Source organism: Andrena cerasifolii, chromosome 6, assembly GCF_050908995.1.
Source record: "Andrena cerasifolii isolate SP2316 chromosome 6, iyAndCera1_principal, whole genome shotgun sequence".
Taxonomy (NCBI): domain Eukaryota; kingdom Metazoa; phylum Arthropoda; class Insecta; order Hymenoptera; family Andrenidae; genus Andrena; species Andrena cerasifolii.
In genome coordinates this window covers 6792360-6814264 of record NC_135123.1, presented here as the reverse complement: position 1 = coordinate 6814264, position 21905 = coordinate 6792360, and the positions used below count along the sequence as shown (strand labels likewise).

The window sequence follows — 21905 nt, the reverse complement described above, 5'->3', positions numbered from 1 at the left end:
ATGGGTGCAACGTAATGAATGTAAGGATTGATCGCACGAAGAATGCAGCAGCCAAAACGTTTTCTATTTCTGCCACAATGGCGACACCGCGTAATTGCTTCTAAACTTTACTTTTTTCATCTATTATTATAATTAAAAACAATCAATATTTTAATTTTGTACAGTTAAATTCGTGCTACTATCGACTCCATGCAGTGTTACACCCGACCCGAGGTCAGGGACGATTGTAACACTTTCTGCGCTTCTCATTTTTTATTAATAACCGGAATATTAATTGACACACAGCGAAACCGCTGTGGCTGAAATAATGTCAGATAAGTAAGTAACATTTTCGATAAAAAAAACTGTGATTGTAACTTTACTAGTTTTTGCGTAATCGCATTCCAAAGTCGAAGTCTTACTACCGCCCCTGATCAACCCTATATCAGTTTTATAACAACGCTGTATATATCGGTTCCTAGAGTTTCCTCTACTTACAACCGATAAATAGCCGTTACGGAACCGATGTAATATCGATCCTGTAGAACCGAAACCAATATATGCTAGAATAATTGTTACAGTGGTTTCGAGAACCGAGACCGGTATCATAACCGTTTTCAACCCCTGAGTTTATAATTAGCGGGTTCGGGAAGAGGCCACCGGGGCCTCGGCGGGGAAAGCGCGGGCGCGAGTGAGTAGTCGCGGCGGGCGCGGAATAGCTGGGAGTAACAATGCTTGGTTCTCGTCAGAGTGACGGGCCCACTCTATAAATCGACGCTTGAAATAATATTTGCCGTTTCCACATTATTTCCGTCCAAGTAGCTCGCCTCTGGATGGCGCGTCGACTCGCTTCCCTCCTCCCGCAGCTGCTTGCCAGCAGCCTTCTCTGATAATGGGATTTTCTGTACCGCGATAAGGGGAGTCTCGCGGGATAGAGTCGCTGTCGGCGGCGTTCCCGCGCGAGAACCCGCTGGAAAATCGTCGAGGAAATGAAGCCTGATCCGGGGGTGGGGCGCGGCGGCCAACTGGAAACTCGAGGAACCGTGGGAGACTTCACGCTGGATTTTAGAAGCTCGGCTGCCTTGGAAGGGCGCAGCTATTACGAGAGATTACAGAGCGATAAGATATCCCTTGGACAAGCGGACTTGGATCTACTCATTCGCGAGGCGGGAGTTCCCGTGACTAATTAAATAGAGCCACCTTATATCAGATCGAACAATGAGGAATCAAAGTCTATCGGTCTGAGAATAACCAGTAGTCGAGGAGCATCGACGAGCGACCCTGAATAGCTGATGCATTAAGTTCCAGCCATGATCGAAGCTGTGATTCATTCTATCCGCGTAACAGCTCAGCCTGCCGGCCGCAAACCGCAAAAATTCGCAGTCTTCCGGGGGAACGCAACACGTAGCGCGATAGGCTCGCTTAAGTAGAAATAATAGGAGCGTAATACGACGCGGGCGCGCACAGGGAATTGTGAGAGCGGCGTAGATAGAGCTCCGAGAGTTAGATAAGATAGAACGATCGATCAGCTTTCGAAGCTCGCTAGGCGGAGGGAAGGCGGCTCCGGAGCGAGATCGTATCGCGCGTCTTGGATTTCTCTGCTCGAGGACAGCCAGCCTGTTCTCGTTAGCCGCGCCAGGAGCCTCGTTCGCCGCAGAATCCACAGCTAATTGTTACGTAATCGATATGAAAGTCAGTGTCACAGAGACCGAGATAAGTACACGTGTGCCCCTGCGCCTCGAGGAATCGGCTGCCGATCTCGTTACAGGCTACCACCCACTTCCTCGTACATGGATTTCGCTGAGGCACCGAGGATACCGATCGCGCGATAACTCACCAGCGCGGAGTAAATAGCGCGTTCAATCCTCCAGCCAATACGCGATCTACCGGAGCATCGACTCGCCTGCTTCGGTGGAAACGGGGACGTGGCCCCGGTGGCCTCGTAAAAGAACCTGTACCCAGTGTTGCCAACTCAGATTTTCGAAAATCCGTAGAGAAAAGTTCAACAATTTCGTAGAACTCCGTAGATCCCCCTCTGAAAAATTCGTTGATCTACGGATTTGCTTCGTAAGTGTTAATTATTACATGTATGATAGAAGCTAATTCTCTTGTTCGTGGAAACCGTCCTTTCCTAAATCCTTTCTGGAAATATTATATCTCGACCCTCCCCTAACATCCTCAAAAAGAATTATTGTCACCACGAAAATTCACAAGTTACGAAAAAAGTTCACGTGCAACAGTTGTGAAATCCACTTTTACTAATTCCACTTCGGTACAAGAGCTTTTCCCAAAAATAATGCTTCCCTGAAAGTCGTTTTAAATTCAAGAAAAGGAATTAAAAAAGTTCATATGCAAAGATTCTGAAATCAATTTTGCTAATTCCTATTGTACTCGATTAAGTGTGACGAAAAGCTCTTGTTTGGATCGTAAGATCAACGGGTCAAATTAGACGGTAAATGATTTCTTTAATCAGAATCAGAATCTCTTGTTTCACCAACTTCGAATTACCTTAGTTTTAGAATTATACATGTAAAGAAAGGATACTTTCTTCATATCAAATTGGCCGCGCTTGACTAGCTCAGCATGTCCTCTAATCGATATATATCGATGCTCAACGAGAGACAGCAAAATATAGAGAGAGAGGACGTAAGAGAACACACGTGCAAGGATTAAAGTAATAAAATAAAATAAAATAGTAGACCTAGGAGGAATTGAGGCGAATAGACTTTAATTGTCGTTTCTCTTTCTTTTAGGTAATTAACAAACCATCTTGTATATTTGTAAATACTGTATATACATCATACGTAAATTATAACCCCTTTCTTTTAGAGCAACACATTTTGGTTATTTTCCTGGAAAAATCCTCAACATTATCCTTTGTCTTATATACATATTAATAGTATTAAATAATTTAAGGTGAAAAATCCGTAGATTTCAGTTTACAATCCGTAGATCCGTAGATAAAATAAGAAATCCGTAGATCTACTGAAAAATCCGTAGGGTTGGTAACACTGCCTGTACCTCTGTACTTCGCCGCGCCGCGAAGGGACTCGCGGAGGAAAATTTAGGTCTTCGATTTTCCTCCCAGTAAACCCTAAGCTATTTAGTCACGCTGGTTCCTACCGGGGAACGCTGCAGATCCCCCGGCCGATCCTTTGTCCTACCCTGCGCGCGACTAACGACGCCCGCCGCGCAGAAGAGCACAATACAAATGTCCGATCCGAGGACAACTCCGGCTGCGCGGTGCTGGAATCATTAATTTATCGCGGCTCGATAGAATTTTTTCGCGGCAACCCCAACGATCCCCGTCGACGATTACACCGACACTTGCCCGCGTCGTCTCCCTGTAACGATGCCCGTTATCACTAGCGATTACGCGGACCTCGACGGCGGAACAATGCTGCAGGAAAAGGGCGCGGAGGGTCGACGCATCCACGATTCGTTCGCAGCCACCGACGGTATAAATCCCGGTAGGATCAACGTCGTCCCGACGCGACCTTTATTCACTCCGGAGGGGTTGCGCGAGTCCCGGGGAAACGCATCGCGGGCGGCGCTCCTCTGATTTATTCGCCGTTCGTTACCCTATCTCGCGCGGCAGGATTCGCATTTTGTCATTATTTGCGGGACGGCTGCTCTCCGCTACGACGGTACCAAAGTTCGCGAGATGACCAGGATGGATTAGCTATCCCATTGACCCCGTACGCCGGAGAATGCATTACGCCCCCCAGGTTCGGCTGCGAAGCCCGCGAAACTAGCCGGGCAGATTCAATTACCCCAAATTAGTTAAAATTGAGGAGCACCGGCGCGCTGCGGAGAGTTTCGAGGAGCTGCGTCGTAACTTTCCCCGCGAGGACGGTGTCGTTTCGGGTGGGTGTATCGGGGCGCGCGAAGGAGGGCCGCGGGTATCGCGCGGCCAGCGGTTCCAGGTCACGAAAGCCGGCCGATGAAACGGCTCGTCTTCTCGATAACTGGGGCGAAGAGAGCACTCTCCCCGCCGTCCGCGCGAGCCGTTCCTCTGCCGCGTCGACTGAAAACTTGGGGCGACTCGCTGCGGCTAGCACACCCGGGGACCGCGAGTAGCAGAGATGCCTGGTGCGATGGTGTCGGCGCGTCCCGCATTCCACGGGAAATCGCGAATGTACCAGGGAATTCCGCGAGGGTTACGCTGGCTGCAACTAAATATCCGGCAAGCTGCTCCGCAAATTCCAGCCCCTATGGCGGGAGATCCAGACGGCTGCGGCTCTCGCCATTGTGCGCCAACGTTTCGCCGGTGGAAATTCGATCCACGGGCGAATATTGCGCGGCCTGCGATATTACGCGCGATATACGACGCGTATATTCGCAGGGCGCACCGCCCCGCGACCTTTGTACTAGGTGCATCGAGACGATAGCAAGGTGCTTCGAGCCGAGGGGATTCGCGCTGCGCAGAGGGAACGATCGTGTCCAGTTCTTCGAATCCCCGCGAAACCGTGCGCGTATGTACCTAGTCCTTTGGAAAGGTATGATCGAAAAGCTGCCCTCGGAAAGCTGCCCTCGGAGCGTTCCGCTGCTCGAGGAAGGCCGGCCAGCGAGATCTCCGCGATGCTTTCCGCTCGATAAGTTTAAACGTTGATAAACAGGCGGGTTCCAAATCTCGATTTCTGGTAAGAACGGGTACATGGGCCGAGGGACAATTGAACGCCGTTTATCGGAGGCGGTCGTGGCCGATCTGGGTCACGGGTTGATTCGAAACAATAGGAGTTTGTCCGACCCTCCACCCCCCAGCGGAAACTTGCCGAGAACGTCTTCCATCTTCTTGCGCGCGACCTGATGCCTCGCTGTTACGTAGCTGGATTCTTTCAAACTTCCCGGCCGGAGTTATCTGTTCTTTCAGCAAACTTCCCTTACAAGCGAGTACATTTTTCATAGCGCGTTAACGCTGCCTCGACCTGGGACAACCCGTGCACGCAGCTATATTGTCTGGTTTAAGGGAGCGAGCAATATGGAGCCGGTGCAGTCGGCTTCCCCGGCTCGGCTTTGAGGAACGATGAATCCCAAGCGCGCGGCAGCATTCTGCGAGCGCGTTCGGCACGTGGAAGATTTCGCTGCTCGAGGAATCACCGCGTTCGGCAACACTTTGACGGAATTAAATCCCTTCTTGACGAGCCCTCGCGCAGCGTTTGCTCTCCCGTCTGCTCCCCAGGGGGGCACGCCTTTGAGTGAACCAGCTCTCCCGCCAACTTTTAGGAAACGGAGATGTCTTTCCAGGTGCGGCCGGAATTCAGCTAGGAATTTCGCGGGCGGACACCCTGGCGGCAATTAAATTGCGCCGAGCTTCCCGCTCCAGGGTCACGAAGCTTGCTTGTAAGGGATGATATCGAAGCGACGATCGCCGATTTTATTTGGAAAGATATTTGAGACTTATCTTTTATTTATCGGCTGACATTCGTGTGTAAGGGGTTACGCCACCCCGAAAGTTTTGAAAACACGATTTTTTTTTCTTCGCATTTTCTTATTACGCGAAGTTTTAAGAATAATTTAAGTCGTTGTAGACGCAAAAATTTAGCAGAATAGCCGAGTTATAGGCTTTCAACGAGGCGCGGATGTCGATATTTAGCAGCAGGTAGCGACCATTCTACTTTTCTTCTTTTGCGTTTTTCTCGAAACTATATTTTCAAAGGTGATATATCAAATATCTCCAAAACTACTTGTCCGATTGAGTTGAAACTTGGCACGCATGTTCTTAATGGTATTGTCTACGATGTGGCATATCAGTTTCTCCATCCTATACCCCATTCGTATATAATTAATGGTTTAATTTCGTTTTTTCATGTGAAAAACGTATATTTTTTTCACTTTGCTCTCATTTGTGCAATAAATTTTTTTTTTCTCAAATCCCTATGCTACGTCGTAGGTATTTTATTAAGGAACACGAAAATCATCGGGTTTTCGATTTCAGACGAACATGTTCGTTATAATTTGTTAGGTTAGTCACGCGTGTAACGGCGGACGAGCTTCGCGGGAGAACGAATAACTCGGTCATTTTTTAATATTTTTGTGCAGTATTTATACAATATATGCACTAATACATGCTCTACCCATAAGAAGAAAAAAAATAATTTTCAACCTCATAGTATCGGTAAAAAAAATTCGTCCAGTTTAGTGCTGTTTCGAGCGCCTCAGGGTGGCGTAACCCCTTAAGGAATGAAAGCAGCCCTGAAAGTTGAGGGTGAGAAACATGTTTGGTCGGATATCTTGGAAACTACTAGACTTGGGAGAACGGTGGAAATGGCAATATTCTGTAGAAAGATTCGGTTTGTTTAAGGTAGTGCCTGAACATTCTTCTAAATTCGAGAATTCTTTTAAATTTTTCTCACTAAGTACAGCATATAATGAAGTAAATCTTCTTGGAATTTATTAAGCTACTTTTATATTATACGAAAAAAATTTAAAAGTTTTTTTTTAATTTGTTTCAAATGTTTTTTTACAGCGTCAATGCGACACCTACAAAAACGAGGCTTATCTGAAACAAAGACTTCGAAAAGATTCTTAATCTGTGCGAGCGTTGCTACCGCTCGTAGCTCAATTAACAATTTTTGTTGGGAAAACGGTGCCGTTCTGAAAGATAAACTTTGACAAAACACCCGAAAGGGTGTTTTCTCGAATATTCCCCGAGAAAGAATTCAGTTATTTCTCGACAAAAGTTGTTAATTGAGCTGCTGGCGATAGCTCATTCAGATTAAGAATATTTTCGAAATTTCCGTTTCACATAAACCTGAGTCGGGAAATCACCTGCGCAACGAACTTACCTATTTCTTCAGGTGCCACATTGACGCTGTAAAAGCAATTAAAACGAATTAAAAAAATTACGTTTAATATTTTTTCTATAATATAAAAAGTAGCTTAATAAATTCCAACAAGATTTATTTCATTATATGTCGTATTTATTCGGAGAAAAAATCATTAAAAATAGCTTCATAAGATCCCTCAAGTAATGCATTAAAAAGAAATCTAATCTTTTCTAAACCTTGCTCCTATTCGACGACCTCCGAGCCCTGCTGGGAAACCTTGCGCAAGGTGATACTTTATTCCAGGAAGGTCCGCGATCCTCGGACACCCACTTGGATCCCAAAGCCCGTCGCGGCCCCTCCAATAATACGATAGAATAAAACGAGGGAAGGGAGTCGAGGACAGATTCACGAATTTACGGAGTCACGCGGTCGTGGGTGCGTGAACCCGGTAAACTTGACCCACTCTTGAAATACCAGCCCGTTCCCCTGGTTCTCTAATAACCTACCCGAAGGAAGGGAGGAGGCAAGGCGGAGGTGGCCCCTATCGCGCGGCTGTCTTACGAAATTACGCGACAGTGGAATAAAAAAAGAGAGGTAAAAGAGTGGGAGCGCCTCCTCTATTTTCGCGGGTCGGCGTTGTTTTCTGGGCCAGCAGCTAGGTGGTCCATAAATTCCGCCTAACGATTCCGGGACAGGTCGAGGCTGCGCTCCTCCGCTGGAATCACCGAGGGCGCGGTGGTGCTCCTCTTTTTATCCCCCGCCTCTCGTCCATCTGTTTCTCGACAGTCGCGGTGATTAATCGCGCGTAATCCTTGCCAGGCCTCTGACCACCCCCTCCCCAACCACCGCGATCCACCCGCCTGAAAAGCGCGAGCCCATTATTCCCGCCATTTCTCCCGTGACACGAGGTTTTTCTTCGCGCGCCAGCAGACTCTCGCAATGGGGAATTGTTGCGATTTAGGAAACAGCAGACGCTCGGTATCGATGCCGCGAAGAAAAGGCACGTAGCTGACTGCGGAGCGACGAGGAAACGAGCGCCCGGCGAACAATCGACGCAGTCGAGTTAAAAATCGCAAGCGGAGGCGGAGGTAAAGGCGAGGTCACTGGGGTGGAATAGTGGATGCTGGGGGGGAATCGAGTTGCCAGCGGGGTTTTCAGTAATTTCGAGGATGAAGCCCATCGACGTTCGGGTGTCTCGCGCATCGAATAAATAAAATCGAAATCCCGCGTCGAGCGAGGAACGGCAGAAGTGGTTGTTATTTTTAGTGAGAGATACGCGGGGAGCGAGCACGCTCCTCGGGCGTGTGTTTCGTTTCCGGGGAGCTGTCTCGCGTGGGTGGCTTCGATCGGCGGAAAAAAAGGACGCGGGACTTTGAAGCGGGGCGAACAAGAGGGAACTGTAGTGGTTGTGAAATTCGACTGTTACCTGAGTAGTAGCCGCCGATGCCCCTGGCCAGAAGGCGCCTACAGGGCCGCATCTTCAAAAAAATATTATATTTCTTATATCGTTAACTCGGCTTCAAGAACACTTGGTTTCGTACTACGTTCTTCCAATGATTTTTCATTCAATTCACACACTAAGATCGCTATATATTACCCTTGTTCATCCCTTGTTAGAATACGCTTCGATTATACGGTCTCCGAAACGCTTTAATCACGAAATCGTGCTTGAGAGAGTGCAACATAAATTTCTCAGATTTTCTTCATATAAGCTAAAGAACCCTATGTCAATATTCGATCATGATTACTCTACGATATTAAACACAGTCAACCTCGAAACATTAGCTGCACGTAGAAGAATATCCGACCATTTCTTATATTTAATTTAACCAATAACCATATCGATTGTCATTCTCTTCTTATGCAAATCAATTTCTACGCACCTGACCGCGCATTAATTATATTAGGTAAAGTTCTTTTTCCTCCGTAAACATTTATGTAAAGAGAGCTTCGGTCCGTTTACAAATAAATAAATAAATAAATAAAATATAAAATCAGCCTCGAGGCGTCTTTGACTCGCAGATTCTGGTGTCCGAGAGTCTCTATCTCCCTCACGAATCCGACGCTGGAGCAGGACGAGTTGTAAAAGCGGGCAGAAGCGCGTGGTCGCGTCAAATTTCCGCCTTCCTGCCGGCGAAAATTCGCGCGTTACGGGGCCCGGAGATTGCGCGGATCGCGAAACTTCGCCGAAGGAAGGCGGCAAGGGACGCTCGTTAAGGGGCCCGGAATGCCCGATAAAAATTTCAATTTATACGCAAAAAACTCCTCGAAACTTAGATGAAGAAAGTTTATAACTGCCCATTAACTCGTTTGCTTCGGCTGCAGAAGGAGCGGCTGCGTTTTCCTCCGTTCCCGCGCTCCCACGCCCCCCACCAGCTTCGCGCTGCCGTTCGCAACTCTCTGAGAAAAAGGAGCCGGGCCCCCTTTGTCCCTGCGCCCTATTATGCACCGCCTCGAAATTCCGCCGCGCTCGTTCCTCCTCGATAAACGCCTCCCCCGCTCGCACCCTCCCAGAAAATCGACCCCCGACTCATCGTCCGCGGCGGCGATATTAAATCGAAGAGCTCCAGTCGATCAGCGCGAGGCGTTCAATTGGAATTCGCGCGCGACTCTGTGCCAATAGCGCGAGGAAATTATTAAGCGAGGCTCGAAAGTTGCGTAAACGCGACCAGTCGCGTGGGCATCGGCGCTCGACGCTCCATCGATCGGCTTCATAAATAATTCAACGGAACGCGCGACGGATTAGGAGCAAACAGACTGATCGGCCTGCTTTCGAGGTAGCAGTCGCGTTAAGGGGGTATTCTACCCAAAAAAATTTTGTTTGATTTTCAAATATTTTAGGGTTTCGAAAATATGTCTCTAAAATATTAAGGTGAAATTCGAAAAACTCCCAGAGTTACAGGGGTTTAAGGCCGCAGCGTGGCCGGCAGTCGTTCCCTCGACCCTTGTATCTAAAGAGGCTATGACTGCCAACAGAGAAGAGAGAGCTGCCCAACATGATTAGGGATAAGTTACAGATATCAGTTGTTATCTACCGCAACTTCAGCCGTATAGGTCGTACTGCATGAGAAACTTTAAACGCGTTTTTCTCGAAACAATTTTTTTAGATCGGGCGCACATTTTTCTTAAAAACTACTGGACCGATTGAGCTAAAATTTGACACACATTTAAAGTGAATCTATACCTATAGCCGGAACTAGAATTATATTAATAGTTTTAATACAACCTCCCCCACCCCTTGTTTTAGCTAAAGAAAAGTCGAAAAATCAAATATAAATTTTTAAACAGCTGTGATTTCGGTAACAATGTCCGGACTTGGTTACATCTAGTTCGGGCGATAACTACCCTCACATAGATTAAAAAAATCTTTGGTACTTTCGCTTCAGACGACTAGGACGGCCGCAATTCGTGCGCCCGATGGGGCCGGTTTTCGATGACATCACCTACGCTTCGACGCGTAACTTGTACAAATTTCAATATAACGCATTCCAAAAATTTGTGTCGACAGTTCAAACACTACTAAATACCTGTGCAAAACCTCTGCCCTGTAGGTGCGATAGGTTTTCCAGAATTAATTTCCAAGTATCACCTTCAAAAAACGAGCGTCTAGACTAGAACACCCCTTAATCCGCTCACGATTTATCGTCCGCGCGGCGGGTTCCTCGAGCGTCTCGCGAGGCGGAACGGATCCGAAACGCGTGGTGGATGAGCCGCGGAATTCGAGGGACGCCTGTGTTTCCCTCCCCTGTTCGAGAGGCACCGTGAATTTAACCTGTTGAACGGGCACGAGTTGGCTTCATCGCCCTCATCGTCTTCTCCATGGACGCAGCCGATTAACGCGAGCAATTTCCTCGAGATTATCTGTGGGTCGGGAGCACTCCAGCCCGTGGATGATGAACAGTCGGTTTCGATCGGTCCAGCAGCGATCGCGGTGCAATAAAGTACGCGGATATTAAATCTGCGCCGGACAGCTGGCGCATACGTCTTATTGGAGGACGTTTTCGGGCTGTTTATCGCGACCGTTCGAGAACGTACGACCAGGACGTGCGTCGCGGCGGCGAAGCCGAAAGGGTAGCGATGTCTCGTGATGAACGACGAGCACGCAGGAACCGAGAGCAAGTCGCTTCACTCGCTACCCCTTCCTCGGTTCTCCATCTACCGAACTATTCAGATCGCCCGGAAAGATGATATTCCTCCCACGTTTTTCGGAACTCGAAAATCGTCATTGTTCCCTCGATGCAAGTCTTCTCTTTTCGCTTGAAAAGCCTAGCGAATTCCAGGCCACGCGACGAACGCCTCTCTCCACTGGATAGGCACTACCCCCGCCATCAACCGGCACTGGCATTGTTCCGTTTTCAGCCATTCTACTCTCGCAAATTAAATTATCCGTAAGTCATCGCCCGGAGTTGCGCGCCGCTCTCGCTGCATCCTGGAGGGCGAGGCTACGGGACAAAGCTGCTCGCGGAAGGTTGCTAACGTCGTTGCCTCGGGTGTTGATCGCGTCTCCGTCCATATAATTAGTTCGCTAGCTGACGGTTCCGGTGTTTTTAGGGCGGTGATCCCCGTCGAGCAGCGCGCTTCTTCCCTCCAAGCTTCTTCGAGTTTCTTCCCCAGCGTTTCCGCGGACGGTTCCAGCTCCGCTCCCAATCGCCCCGCGGAGGCAATTGGATCTGGTTTACTCGCCCACGGCGGGAGTAAGATATTCGCCCTGGGTATCGTCGGCGGGCAGGAGAAGTTTGGCCGCGCGCGCTGGCGCTTGTTTGCTCGGGGGAAGCGCGATTTAATCGACGCGCCCCGGCTCGTGGTAGCTGGCGCTCGCAAGATATCCGGGGGAGCGCGCCGGCAAGTTTGACTGTTTATCAGGCCGGGCTGCTTTCTCGCCGGAGTTTTTCCTCGTTCGCGGGATAACGAGGCGGGGAAGCGAGCCGGGATCGAACAATCTCGAGCGAGGTGAAAGTTCAGCCGTTGCTTCGACGGCGGGGAGAAACTTGGCGGCCGGTTTGATCCGCGCGACCGATTCGCAGAAATTTCGATGAACGGGGGGTGGAGGAATCCCGCCTCTTAATTATCGCTGCGCGGCAAGTTGCCGCGGCTGGTATTTTCCCTCCTGACGGCGATTGCGAGACTCGTTATTTTCCGCTCCTCGATCGCCCTTTAATCCGGGAGCGCCTCTCGTCGCGCCTCATAATTATTCGCTCGTTTCGAACTCTATTAGCGCCCCTCCGTCGCCCACTCCTCGCGTCCAAGGCTGCGGAGGCGGGTGGCGGAGCCCACGGCAGCGTTTTCGTCGCGGAGGCGACGCTCCCGAGGGACGATCCACCGGCTGACCGTTCGTTAACGGAAATCGATGCTCGGCCACGGGGGAAGCAGGAAACGAGCGTCACGCGAGCATTCCAGGTGTCCGTGGCCGGGGAACACGGGTAACACCTGACAGAGGGCCACGCGAATTGCGACCCTAGCCAACCAGTTCCCAGCCGCTCAGCACGCAATAAACGACGGTACGTGACGGCCGTGAACCGGCGAAAATATTCGAGTTACGTGGGACCCGAGGATCGCGGAAATTCAAGGGGTGCGCACGGTTCTGGGCCGGTGTAAGTCCGGCCTCTCCGAGCATCAACGTCACGCGACAGCCTGCTCGCCCTCGTTTAATTTATTTTCCCCGGGAACCGGTGGGCTAGGGGCCGCCGTTAATGGGAGTCGCGAGAGCTACGACTGTTTGCTCGGGAAATATCAGCTCCCGATGTTTGCTCGCAACGACGACGAGTCCAGGGGGCTGAATTTTTTACGGAACGCGCGATTCAAACGTCCCGCGGACGTTTACCCTCCGCGACTCTTCCGCTTTGATTCGCGATTTTTCGGCGACAGAGACATCCGGCCGGCGAGCTTTTAATTCCTGTCCGAGTGCCTCGGTGTCTTTGTGATTTCTCCCCATTGTTTATGTCCCTTGCCGCGTCGCTGACCCCGGGGGCCCAGTTCCATCCCCAGCCCCGCCGCTCTGGCGAGTGCATAGTCAACGAGATCTCGATCCTGTTCGCGAGACGGGCCGTTCAATGCCCCCGAGATAATAATTCAATGCGCGCGACTGAATCGAATGGAACACGCGAGCGGAGGGTGCACCATCCGGGAGAATCGCGAAAAATTCGGGCAACCAGGTGGGCGCTTGGAAAGTCGTTAAACAAAAACAGCGCGGTGTTCCGCGGGCGGAGCGAATCAACGCTGGCCGAAATGAATTTCACGGGGAATTGAACGGTCCATCGGCTGGGAAATGAGGTATCAACGAAATACCGAATCAATAGGGCGCCGCGCTAATAAACAAACTCCAGAGCTTTTTCCCCCGCCGCACAGTGGTCTGTATTGATGGTTTAGCGGGAGAAAAATCTAGTATCATGACCATTGAAAATGAACGAGTCTTGGTCATACCACGAGCTACTGGGTCAGAGATGTCCGGATGACATGGTATGCAACTTTTGCGTATTTCATTAAAATAATGATCGGCGAAATGTACGCGACTCGGCCCCTTAGGAACCGACTGCCAGAATGCGTTCAGTATCAGCTGTTATGTCAGAAGTGCTCAATTGTATCGCGATTTAAATTGTTGGTATTTTTAATAATGGATCGCAGGGGTACAAGTAGTAAATCAAGCTTCAGCCGTGAGTGGTTTAATTTCCAACGAACAAAATTAAAATATAATCATAAAAATGGTGAAATTTTTCAGTAGCTTTCGTTGGAAAAGCTTTAGATATCCAGGAACCTCGTGGAACCTGAAAATGTTTCTGCTGCTTTGTTCTGTTTGTTTTATAGAGTAGGGGAGCCCGGGGGTAGTTGACTAACGAGGTTAGTTGACTAATTCCCTTTAATTGTTGTATTATGTTATAAATTATGCTGCGATTCGCGATATCGAAGCATACGAATGACCAGCTTGCCATTTAATGCGGCACCGTGACAAAAACTTGCGTGTTCCATCAGTGAGAATGAAAAATCTAAAAAGGACGGCGGGAAGTAAATATTTTTCTTTCGACTATTTGAGCTGTTTATTTTGAAAGTGGCCTAAGTCCATTTGTCAATTATTTTTTGTTCATTGTAGTAACGTGCACAACTTGAAGTTAGTATTAAAAATTTATATATGAGAAATTTTTAAATATAAAATGGACTTAGGTCACTTTCAAAATAAACGGCTCATTTATGAATTCTTGTCCACTAAGTATTGCTTGATGTTTTTTCATGAATATTTTGTGGAAACCTGATACATTCGCTATAATTTATGGTATTTCATTTTATCCGGGGCGTGGAGGTGTTGTACGTACGACCCTTAAGGGGTTATGCCTAGTCAGCTTTCGAAAACGAACGCGATTCTCGGGAATTTTTTGTGGAATATCTACTGCATATTTTTTTACAACTATTCGCTTAATTTAAAATTACATATATGTAGCAACTCTCGGTAATTTTGTTGTAGAAAAACATTAAGGAACGAACGAATAACGAAATGAAATTTGTAAACGTTTGCTGTGCAACAAGTTAACAAAATACCAATGGTCTATTTATAAAAATTAGAAATGTTAAAAATTAGTCAACTAGCCCCGTTCTCTCCCCTAAACATTCACAAGCTATAGCTGCAAATATTTGCAGCTCTACATAATTTTTATACATAATGTTAGATACCTAGCTTCGCGACTTTCTCTTTTAAGCACATCTGGTCATTGTCACTCTTTTAAAACCCTTAGTCCGTTTCGAGCGTCCTTAACTTAACGGTGAACAGGCGGAATAGGCCGTAGGCCCCAAGGCCCTTCTTTTTCAAACCGTTACAACCGAACTTTCTCCAGACTACCACTTCTACCCTTACCAGTTCCATTTCCCACACCCTCGCAATAGAACAACCAATAGGATTCTCCAACTTGTCGACGTTCATCCCTGAGTACGTCTCTAGGTTCAGAAAGCTTTGACTCTTGGTTCTGTGAAGTCATACTCCAACATATTGTATAATAAAGACATGTTTCGTTTTATGCAAATATTCGAATTTGTTCTACCCCGGGTTCATGACAATAATTAAAATAATTCTGTCTTCAAAAATGGTGATGTTAGGAGCTAATATGTGCAATTCATTCTAAACAACGTGGTTTTAAACAATGTTTCTTTACAAAACACAGTTCATATTCGCTTTCTACATTCGAAGCAACCCTTGAATACGAATTTTGGCTTGAAAAAAGCCCTAGGAGGCTGACTTTTAACCTTTAAGGGTGGTAAAGCGATACGAATGGTGTTTTACAAAAGAAATAATAAACATTTCCACCTAACTGATGATTTATGCACGCCCCGCGTCTTTTGCCCCGCCAGATTGTTACTGCAGAGACCGCTGTGCGCCACCTCGGTTCTTTCGGATCGAATCTCGCGGCGCGCAGCGCGCTGTTTGCTAATGGAAATTGCTGTGCTGTTTGGTAGCGGTATCCAGCACGATTATTAAACAAATATCATGGAAACTGATCCTCGCGGCGTTATATTTCAATGGGGTCGCGAATCTCCGGTCGCGCGCGCGGAAAGCCAGCGGCGGTTTCCGCGACACGCCTCGCCCCGCGGAATTCCCTGGCGGCGACAAAGGGCTCGTTCAAGGGGCGTCCTCCTTCGCCCGGCTGTTTTCGTTTCCGTCGCGGGACGCCTCGTTGCGCCGTTATTTTCGGCGGTTTTCTCCTCGGGACGGGCCGCTTTATTTCCAGATGCAGCCACGGGAGCGTGCACTTGGTCGCGCGCTGAAATTGCACGCCTGTCGCGCTCGATTTTTCGTCGGGGATCTATCGAAATTAATTCGCCGCGAGTATCAGAGGGAACCCCGCTGTCAGGAATCTTGTTTACATTGCCAATAGCCGGTGTAGTTGGATCTATTATTAGTAGTGGCGAAATATCGCGGGTGTTTCCCGTGGAAAATCGATACTCCCCTGCTCTCGAGTTCGTCTAGTTGTAACGAGAGCTCGAGTTCGTTACGTTCGCACGCAAATCCCTTGGAGTTTTTCCGTCGCGCGGCAAGCTCCTTGGTAATTGAATCATTAGTATTATTACTATAGCCGTGCTTTCGCGGATGGGAGGGGGCTCCTCTCCGAGAGGATCTTAATACGCTGGGGATCGGATATTCTATGGCCGAGGAGCGAGTCAAAGAGGCTGATTTCGTTCGCCGGGCTCGATACCATTTTCGATTATGCTTCCTAATCCCTAATAACCGGCAAGCTTGTTCTTTTGAAGCGAACCGACGACAGGTATCGGCCGCCCGATAAGCTGGATATTAATATTGACTCGGGGCTCTGGCAGGTTCACCGGGATCCCTGAATACTTATTTAAACAGTCCGGTCAGCTGACTCGCGACGTCTCGTCGAGCGCCAGCGATTTCAGATGCCTCCTTATCAGCCATTAGCGGTAATTGCGGGTTGCCTGGCGCAAAGAGACAGCGCAAACATTGATTCCAAACACGATTGCGTGTCGCCGGGGCCTTATGCATAAGCAGGCTGCCGGCAGAAGTGTATCAACAGCTTTGAATGGTGATTTACGAGTGACGTGTCGCGACGGATGATTGTACCCCGCGAAACCCCCGAGACGTCTCAGCCCGGACTCGAGATTATGTTGAAACTGGAGGCAAACAAGCTGCAGATAGCGCGTTATCAAAGGAGGAACCGAGTGTACAGTCTCGACGATACACTTGTAATCTGTGCGACGAGAGATTCTTCCACGAGGGTGACTAGAACTTTCCTCATTTCGCCCCCCCTTTGATTCCATTGTATCGGCTACGATTCGACGAAATCCGCTGTCAAAGAGCGGCCCGCGTCGCCGCGAGATCCTCCTCTTCAACTTGGGCCAGTCGGTTCGGACGCACTTTCCACGCGAGACAAAGGACCCCGTAATGCCCGACTCGCGATCATCCAATCATCTCGCGCGCACGCGATAGGCATTCGCGTGTAGTTTCCACGGGAAAGAGGAGACAAAATGCCAGCGACAAACGCGCTTCCAACGGACGTGACCCATTCAATGGCTCGTCGGATGATTCGCGGTGTTCGAGGCGTGCATACTAGCCGAGAAACGAACACGCGCCCCTCGATATTCCGTTTTCACGGAGACCCGGCTGGACTCCTCGCAGAGGGGCTCGGCGAAAACCCCGAATTTTCGCGGGATCGTACGATGGGAAAAGCGGGGAGCGAAATAAGTGAAAGAAGTGCAACATGCGCTTACTGTTCTCCGTGGCGAACGGAAGAGAAAGGAGAAAGCGAGCGCGAAATCCTGGGCGAAAAGACTCGCGATCGGTCGTGGAACCTGAAGTCCCTCTGACCGCCTTTGCTTAAGATATAATCGCTTGCTCGTCGAGAAGCAGCGCCGGGGGAATATTTACCGAACTTGTAAACGTTCCGACTGAAATGTGCTTTGAGAGGCGCTCGATTGTAACGATACGTCTTCGAGGCGGAGCATTAAGGGGTTTCCGAAAGCTTGATCGACTCCCGTTCGCGGAAAAAAATTGCTACCACCCGAACGCTTGCCTGCCCTGGCCGTGTATATTTTTTTCGCTGCACTGGGTCTGTACTGTTACGTGTGATTGCGCCTGGCTGTTCTCGTAAAACGCACGCGCCGCAAATTGAAGCTGAAAAACGTGACGGGGGTGAAAACAAGTGAACAGCAGCGAGGCTTTCCGAGCAGTCGGCGAAGGAGCGCGGCTGCGTGGACTCGGTGGGTTTAATTGACGAGTTGTTTGAACCCTCGCAGCTGGAATATCCAGGCGTGGTAGCTGCGAGGAAGGAAAGTCGCGGTCGGTGGATGGGAAATTGCGAAGATCCCCGAAGAAGGAGATGAATCCGGACGGGGGATCGATAGGAAGACACGGGGGAGGCTCGCTCGGCACACGTGGCCGCGCACAATAAACAGCAATCGCGCTGCCAAGCTCCTCTGTTACATTTCGCAGACCTGTTGCTGCGTAACGCATGCACCTTCGCGATAACACAGTCTATTTCGGTTCGCCTGTTCAGCCAGCAGGGCCTCTGAAACGGCTATCGACGTATCTCCTCTGCCGAGAGATTCGGATGGTTTCACCGGTGCAGGCTCGATCCAGCCGGGATCCGATCCAGGAGCCACCCCGATCGCGACTAAAGATTTGCCGGCGCATCAACAGCCCCAGCCGTTATTCAGCGGAATCATTCGCTCCGTTCGATTCGATCTGAATTAACGCCGGGCGAGCGAGTCTCGCGACAGAGGGAAGGCTGGGCAGCGCGGCTGGGAGATTAGAATTTTTAGTGGCCACGCGCGGAAAGTGTGTAAAGCCCTCTGGCTCGGACCAGAGCGAAGTTGGCTCGCGCTATAGGCTGCCGCTGCCTCTGCGGTTCATCAGAACCTGGGATAATAAACACCGAAGCTCTCGGGGTCTTCGTTCGGTAGTCCGAATGGGTAAACCGATTTCTTCGGGGGCCACGCGCGTATCCGCGAATTCCTAGCTGCCCTCGCGATAACCCTCTTCCGTTGCTCCATCCACTCGCGCGGATTGTTGCTTCAGTAGAGCCTGGAGCGCGATGATCGACGAGCATCGACGGTGGAACAGCCCGTCACGGTGTTTCCTTGAACGGAACTGCGCGCTGCGAACTCCGGGGAACTTCCTAAGCGATGGGGAAGATTAAAGGGCGAAAGTTGTCCCCCGCGCGAGTTAACGAGGTTGGCTTTAGCGGGCAGAAACAAAGTAAACGCGGCAGCCAGCTTCTCGCGATCGAACCATCGTTCTGACGTTGCTCCCCGGATGGTCGAGAGAAGTCGACGATCCTCGGGACATGGTCGACGATCTCTCGAGATACCATTCAACCTCCAGTCTCCGCGTGAACAATTCCTTTTCTTTGTTGCAGGCATGGGCGTGTTGTTCGTGAACGGGCTGCTGATGCTGGGCCTCGTCGTGGCCACTGTGCCCGGCGCGATGGTGCTCGGCTCTTCTGGTCCAACGCTGGTCATGGAGCAGGACATCCCCTCGAGGACCTGCCGCTACAGCAGGTCGTACTCGATGCTTCAAGTTCGCTGCTCGAATCTGGACCTGAGAGAGATCCCCACCACTTTGAAGACCGACATTCAGGTGGGCTTGCTGGCAATGCTGTATAGGAGAAGGATCCTCGGTTCACTCGATTAACCATCGTCCCCTTCCCGTAGATCCTGGACGTGTCGGTGAACAGACTACGGGAGCTGAGGAACGACAGCTTGTCCCTGTACAAGAACCTCGCGTTCCTCTACCTAGGCGACAATTTCATCCAGTACATCGAGGAGGCAGCGTTCACGGGCCTGCGCTACCTGGAGGTGCTGGACCTCTCGACGAACGGCTGCGACGACCTGCCCAGGAGCCTCTTCCAGCTGCCCTACTTGCGCAAGCTGTACCTCTGCGGCAACAAGCTCACCGACGACCTCTTCGGCCGCCTAGACGTCAAGTCCCCCCTGAACTTCCTTCAGCTGGCCAAGAACCGGCTCTTAAAGATCCCCCGGCTGGACCCGGTGCCCAATCTCGCGCACCTCAACCTCTCCGACAACGTCATCGCCGCGGTCTCGCCGGAGGAGCTGGCACCGTTCTGCTCTCTCAAGACCCTGGACCTCTCCAGGAATCCCATCAAGTTCAACTCGGATGCCTGCGAGTGCCACGCGTTGAACGCCTGGTTCGACGCTCGCGGGATCCGTGCTCTGCCACTGTTCAACTGCACCGAGGAGCTCGAGAAGGGCTGCTCCCCGAAGCTCGAGGTCAGCAACCGTACCTCCGAGCTCTACGAGCGCTGCACGAACATCCTTCAGCTGCGGATCGAGACTGAGAAGGCGAGGACCACGTGGATACTAGTTGCCTGCTGCATCTCTGTGTTCCTCTTCTGCCTGTTCGTCGGCCTGTTCTGCGTGCACAAGCGGAACAAGCGGCGGAAGAAGAAGCTGAAGGAGGAGCAGCGGCTGAACGCCAACAACGCGAACACCGAGCTGCTCAACAGCAATCTCAGCCGGCCGGAGAACACCTGAGCGATCCAGCGGCGTTGCCTGGTCCAGGTGGATCGTCAGGTACAGTATCAGGTACGATTTGCAAGGTAGATTAGGTCTTCTTTGTCCACTGCGGTGCTATCGCTAAAGTGTCTTCAGTCCAGTGAAATTCGCTACAAATTTTATAACTATTTCTATTGTAAAACTGACCGCTAACGAGATATTCGAGAAGAACTGTTTTTTGGTATACCTTTGACCCTTTTGCTGGCTCTGGCATCGACGGGGACTTTTGAAGTATTGATTAAATCGACGAAATGAAGGCCCCTGCAGAAATGTAGGTTGCTGGGAATTATTCCGGTGATTGGCCACAGTCCCTTCTAATTTTACTGGACTACTTATGCAGAAGCTTCGCGAGCTCGCCGAGAGTTAGTTGCCTGATGGTGTGTTATATTTCCAGGCGCAAAGCAGGCTTGTTTCCGGCGAATTTCTAGAAGACTTCGCGGAACCTCGACGTTCCACAGGATGCGACGCGAGAGCAGGAGGAAGAAGGACGAGGAGAGCATCGATGTTAAATAAAATTGCGGCCAAATATCTGTGTCCACTGAGAATAATCCCCGCGACTTCTGGCTACGATCGTGGCGCTGGGTTCATCGGTGATCAGCGAGCTCGATCCTCGATGCAGGCTCGCGGTCGATGAAACCGAGGGCCCCCGATATCCGTTTTACTTCGTCACCCACACACGTAATCTAGCCAATTTCAAGCTCGCGCCATTCTTGTCGTATTATAATCGCGCGAGCGTCGTCGATTGAACCCGCACGAATGTTCGCGGTATGTTGGCCAAACGATCCTCGCGTTCCGATTAGATCCGATGGAATTTCAGTCGACGCGAGGGCTCGCTATTCCTCTCTCTTTTTACGTTAAGCGAAACTATGTTGTAGATATATATGCTAACATATATATACATATACACGTGTATACATACATATATGTATTAATTATTGTCGTATTTATTTGTATTTAATGAGAGACAAGTCTACGTTACTTCTCCGTTCGTGGCAACAGATCTTGCCGTTTTTGTTTTGTTTCTGCCGTTCCGTTTCTCTGTTTAAACAGAGGGGGAGGGTGCGTACTTGTTTCGATTAAGAATCTAACGAAGCACCGTGCGTTCTTGCGGAAAGGGGTGCCGAACGCGATCGGCTCGTTTCGAGGCTCGAACGTGAGGCTCCCAGTTTCTCGTTGAGCGTGCGCTATACGCGGAAACGGAAGCTGGACGAAGACGGGATGAACGGTGTAAAGGGAAGTGAAAGAACGAAGCGGTTTAAGGGCCAGAGAAACGAGGCACTATTTAGTTCCTAATATTTGTACGATCTTTTCGCCAACATTTTTCTTAAGTGATTTTTGCGGGAAGCAGTAATCATCTGCGGTACTTAAACAGGCATTGGGCAGATTTTAGTTGGAATTCGAAGAAGAAACTTAGCCGTTTGCTGTAACGTTTCGCGATACCGATGGGAATAACGATATATCAAAAATGCTCAAGACTGTTCTTTTGTAAGTTTTAAGAGAAACCGAGGATGAAAGACGCCTGAAGGTGCTTGTCGCCGAAACAGGCCCTCAACGCACATATATATATATACACACTTATACAAAACCAGATCTTTCAAAAGCGAAACGATCCCTCTGCCAACCGATGAAAGTTCTTCTTTGTATGCGTGCGCGATGTGTACTTAAAACTGTATTCTAACGCTGCCCTACTTGATTTCCCATTCTTACCGTTTTTTAACGCGTCGAGATGTACTTATATACACACACGTTGTACAAAAAGATGTTACCGAGAGTTCCGATGGATTCCATGAAATAAAATCTTAAACCTATTTCCGATTCGTCTTATTCGCAAACACCTCCACTGTTTTACCTACAATGAATCGACAGAATATCCACGGATGATAAACGATTGGTCATATGATAAGGATGAATCGCAGAAATCGAATATACGCATCAAATTACTCCTATGCGTTCGTTACTTGATAGCGTGGTCCCTAGATGGCGCTCGAGTCGCCGTTAAATGGAAATTCCGCACCAAAAGTATCGAAAACCGAAGCCTTCTTTTTTTATCCGTATCATCATCCGTTACCTGTCACGTATTTGATCTGTCGTAACTCGTAGCACCGTATTTGCCGATTACGTTATCTGGATGACGATGTTATTTACTCG

At 49.5% G+C, this 21905-nt stretch overlaps 1 protein-coding gene across 2 annotated transcripts in view; it reads left to right on the top strand.

The window, feature by feature from the left end:
• Lapsyn (Leucine-rich repeat activity-regulated protein at synapses) overlaps window positions 1–21565 on the top strand; it is a 37974-nt gene extending 16409 nt beyond the window's left edge. The window contains exons 2-4 of one of the 2 annotated variants that reach the window (XR_013085441.1): window positions 18602–18822; window positions 18897–19787; window positions 20152–21565. Coding sequence is in view for 1 of the 2 variants with exons in the window: in XM_076813692.1 (XP_076669807.1) it covers window positions 18602–18822; window positions 18897–19736 (1061 nt within the window). In the remaining variant the exon portion in view is untranslated. The remainder of the gene's footprint in view (window positions 1–18601; window positions 18823–18896; window positions 19788–20151) is intronic. The other variant, XM_076813692.1, reaches the window with a different exon arrangement.
• The last annotated feature ends 340 nt before the right edge of the window (window positions 21566–21905 follow it).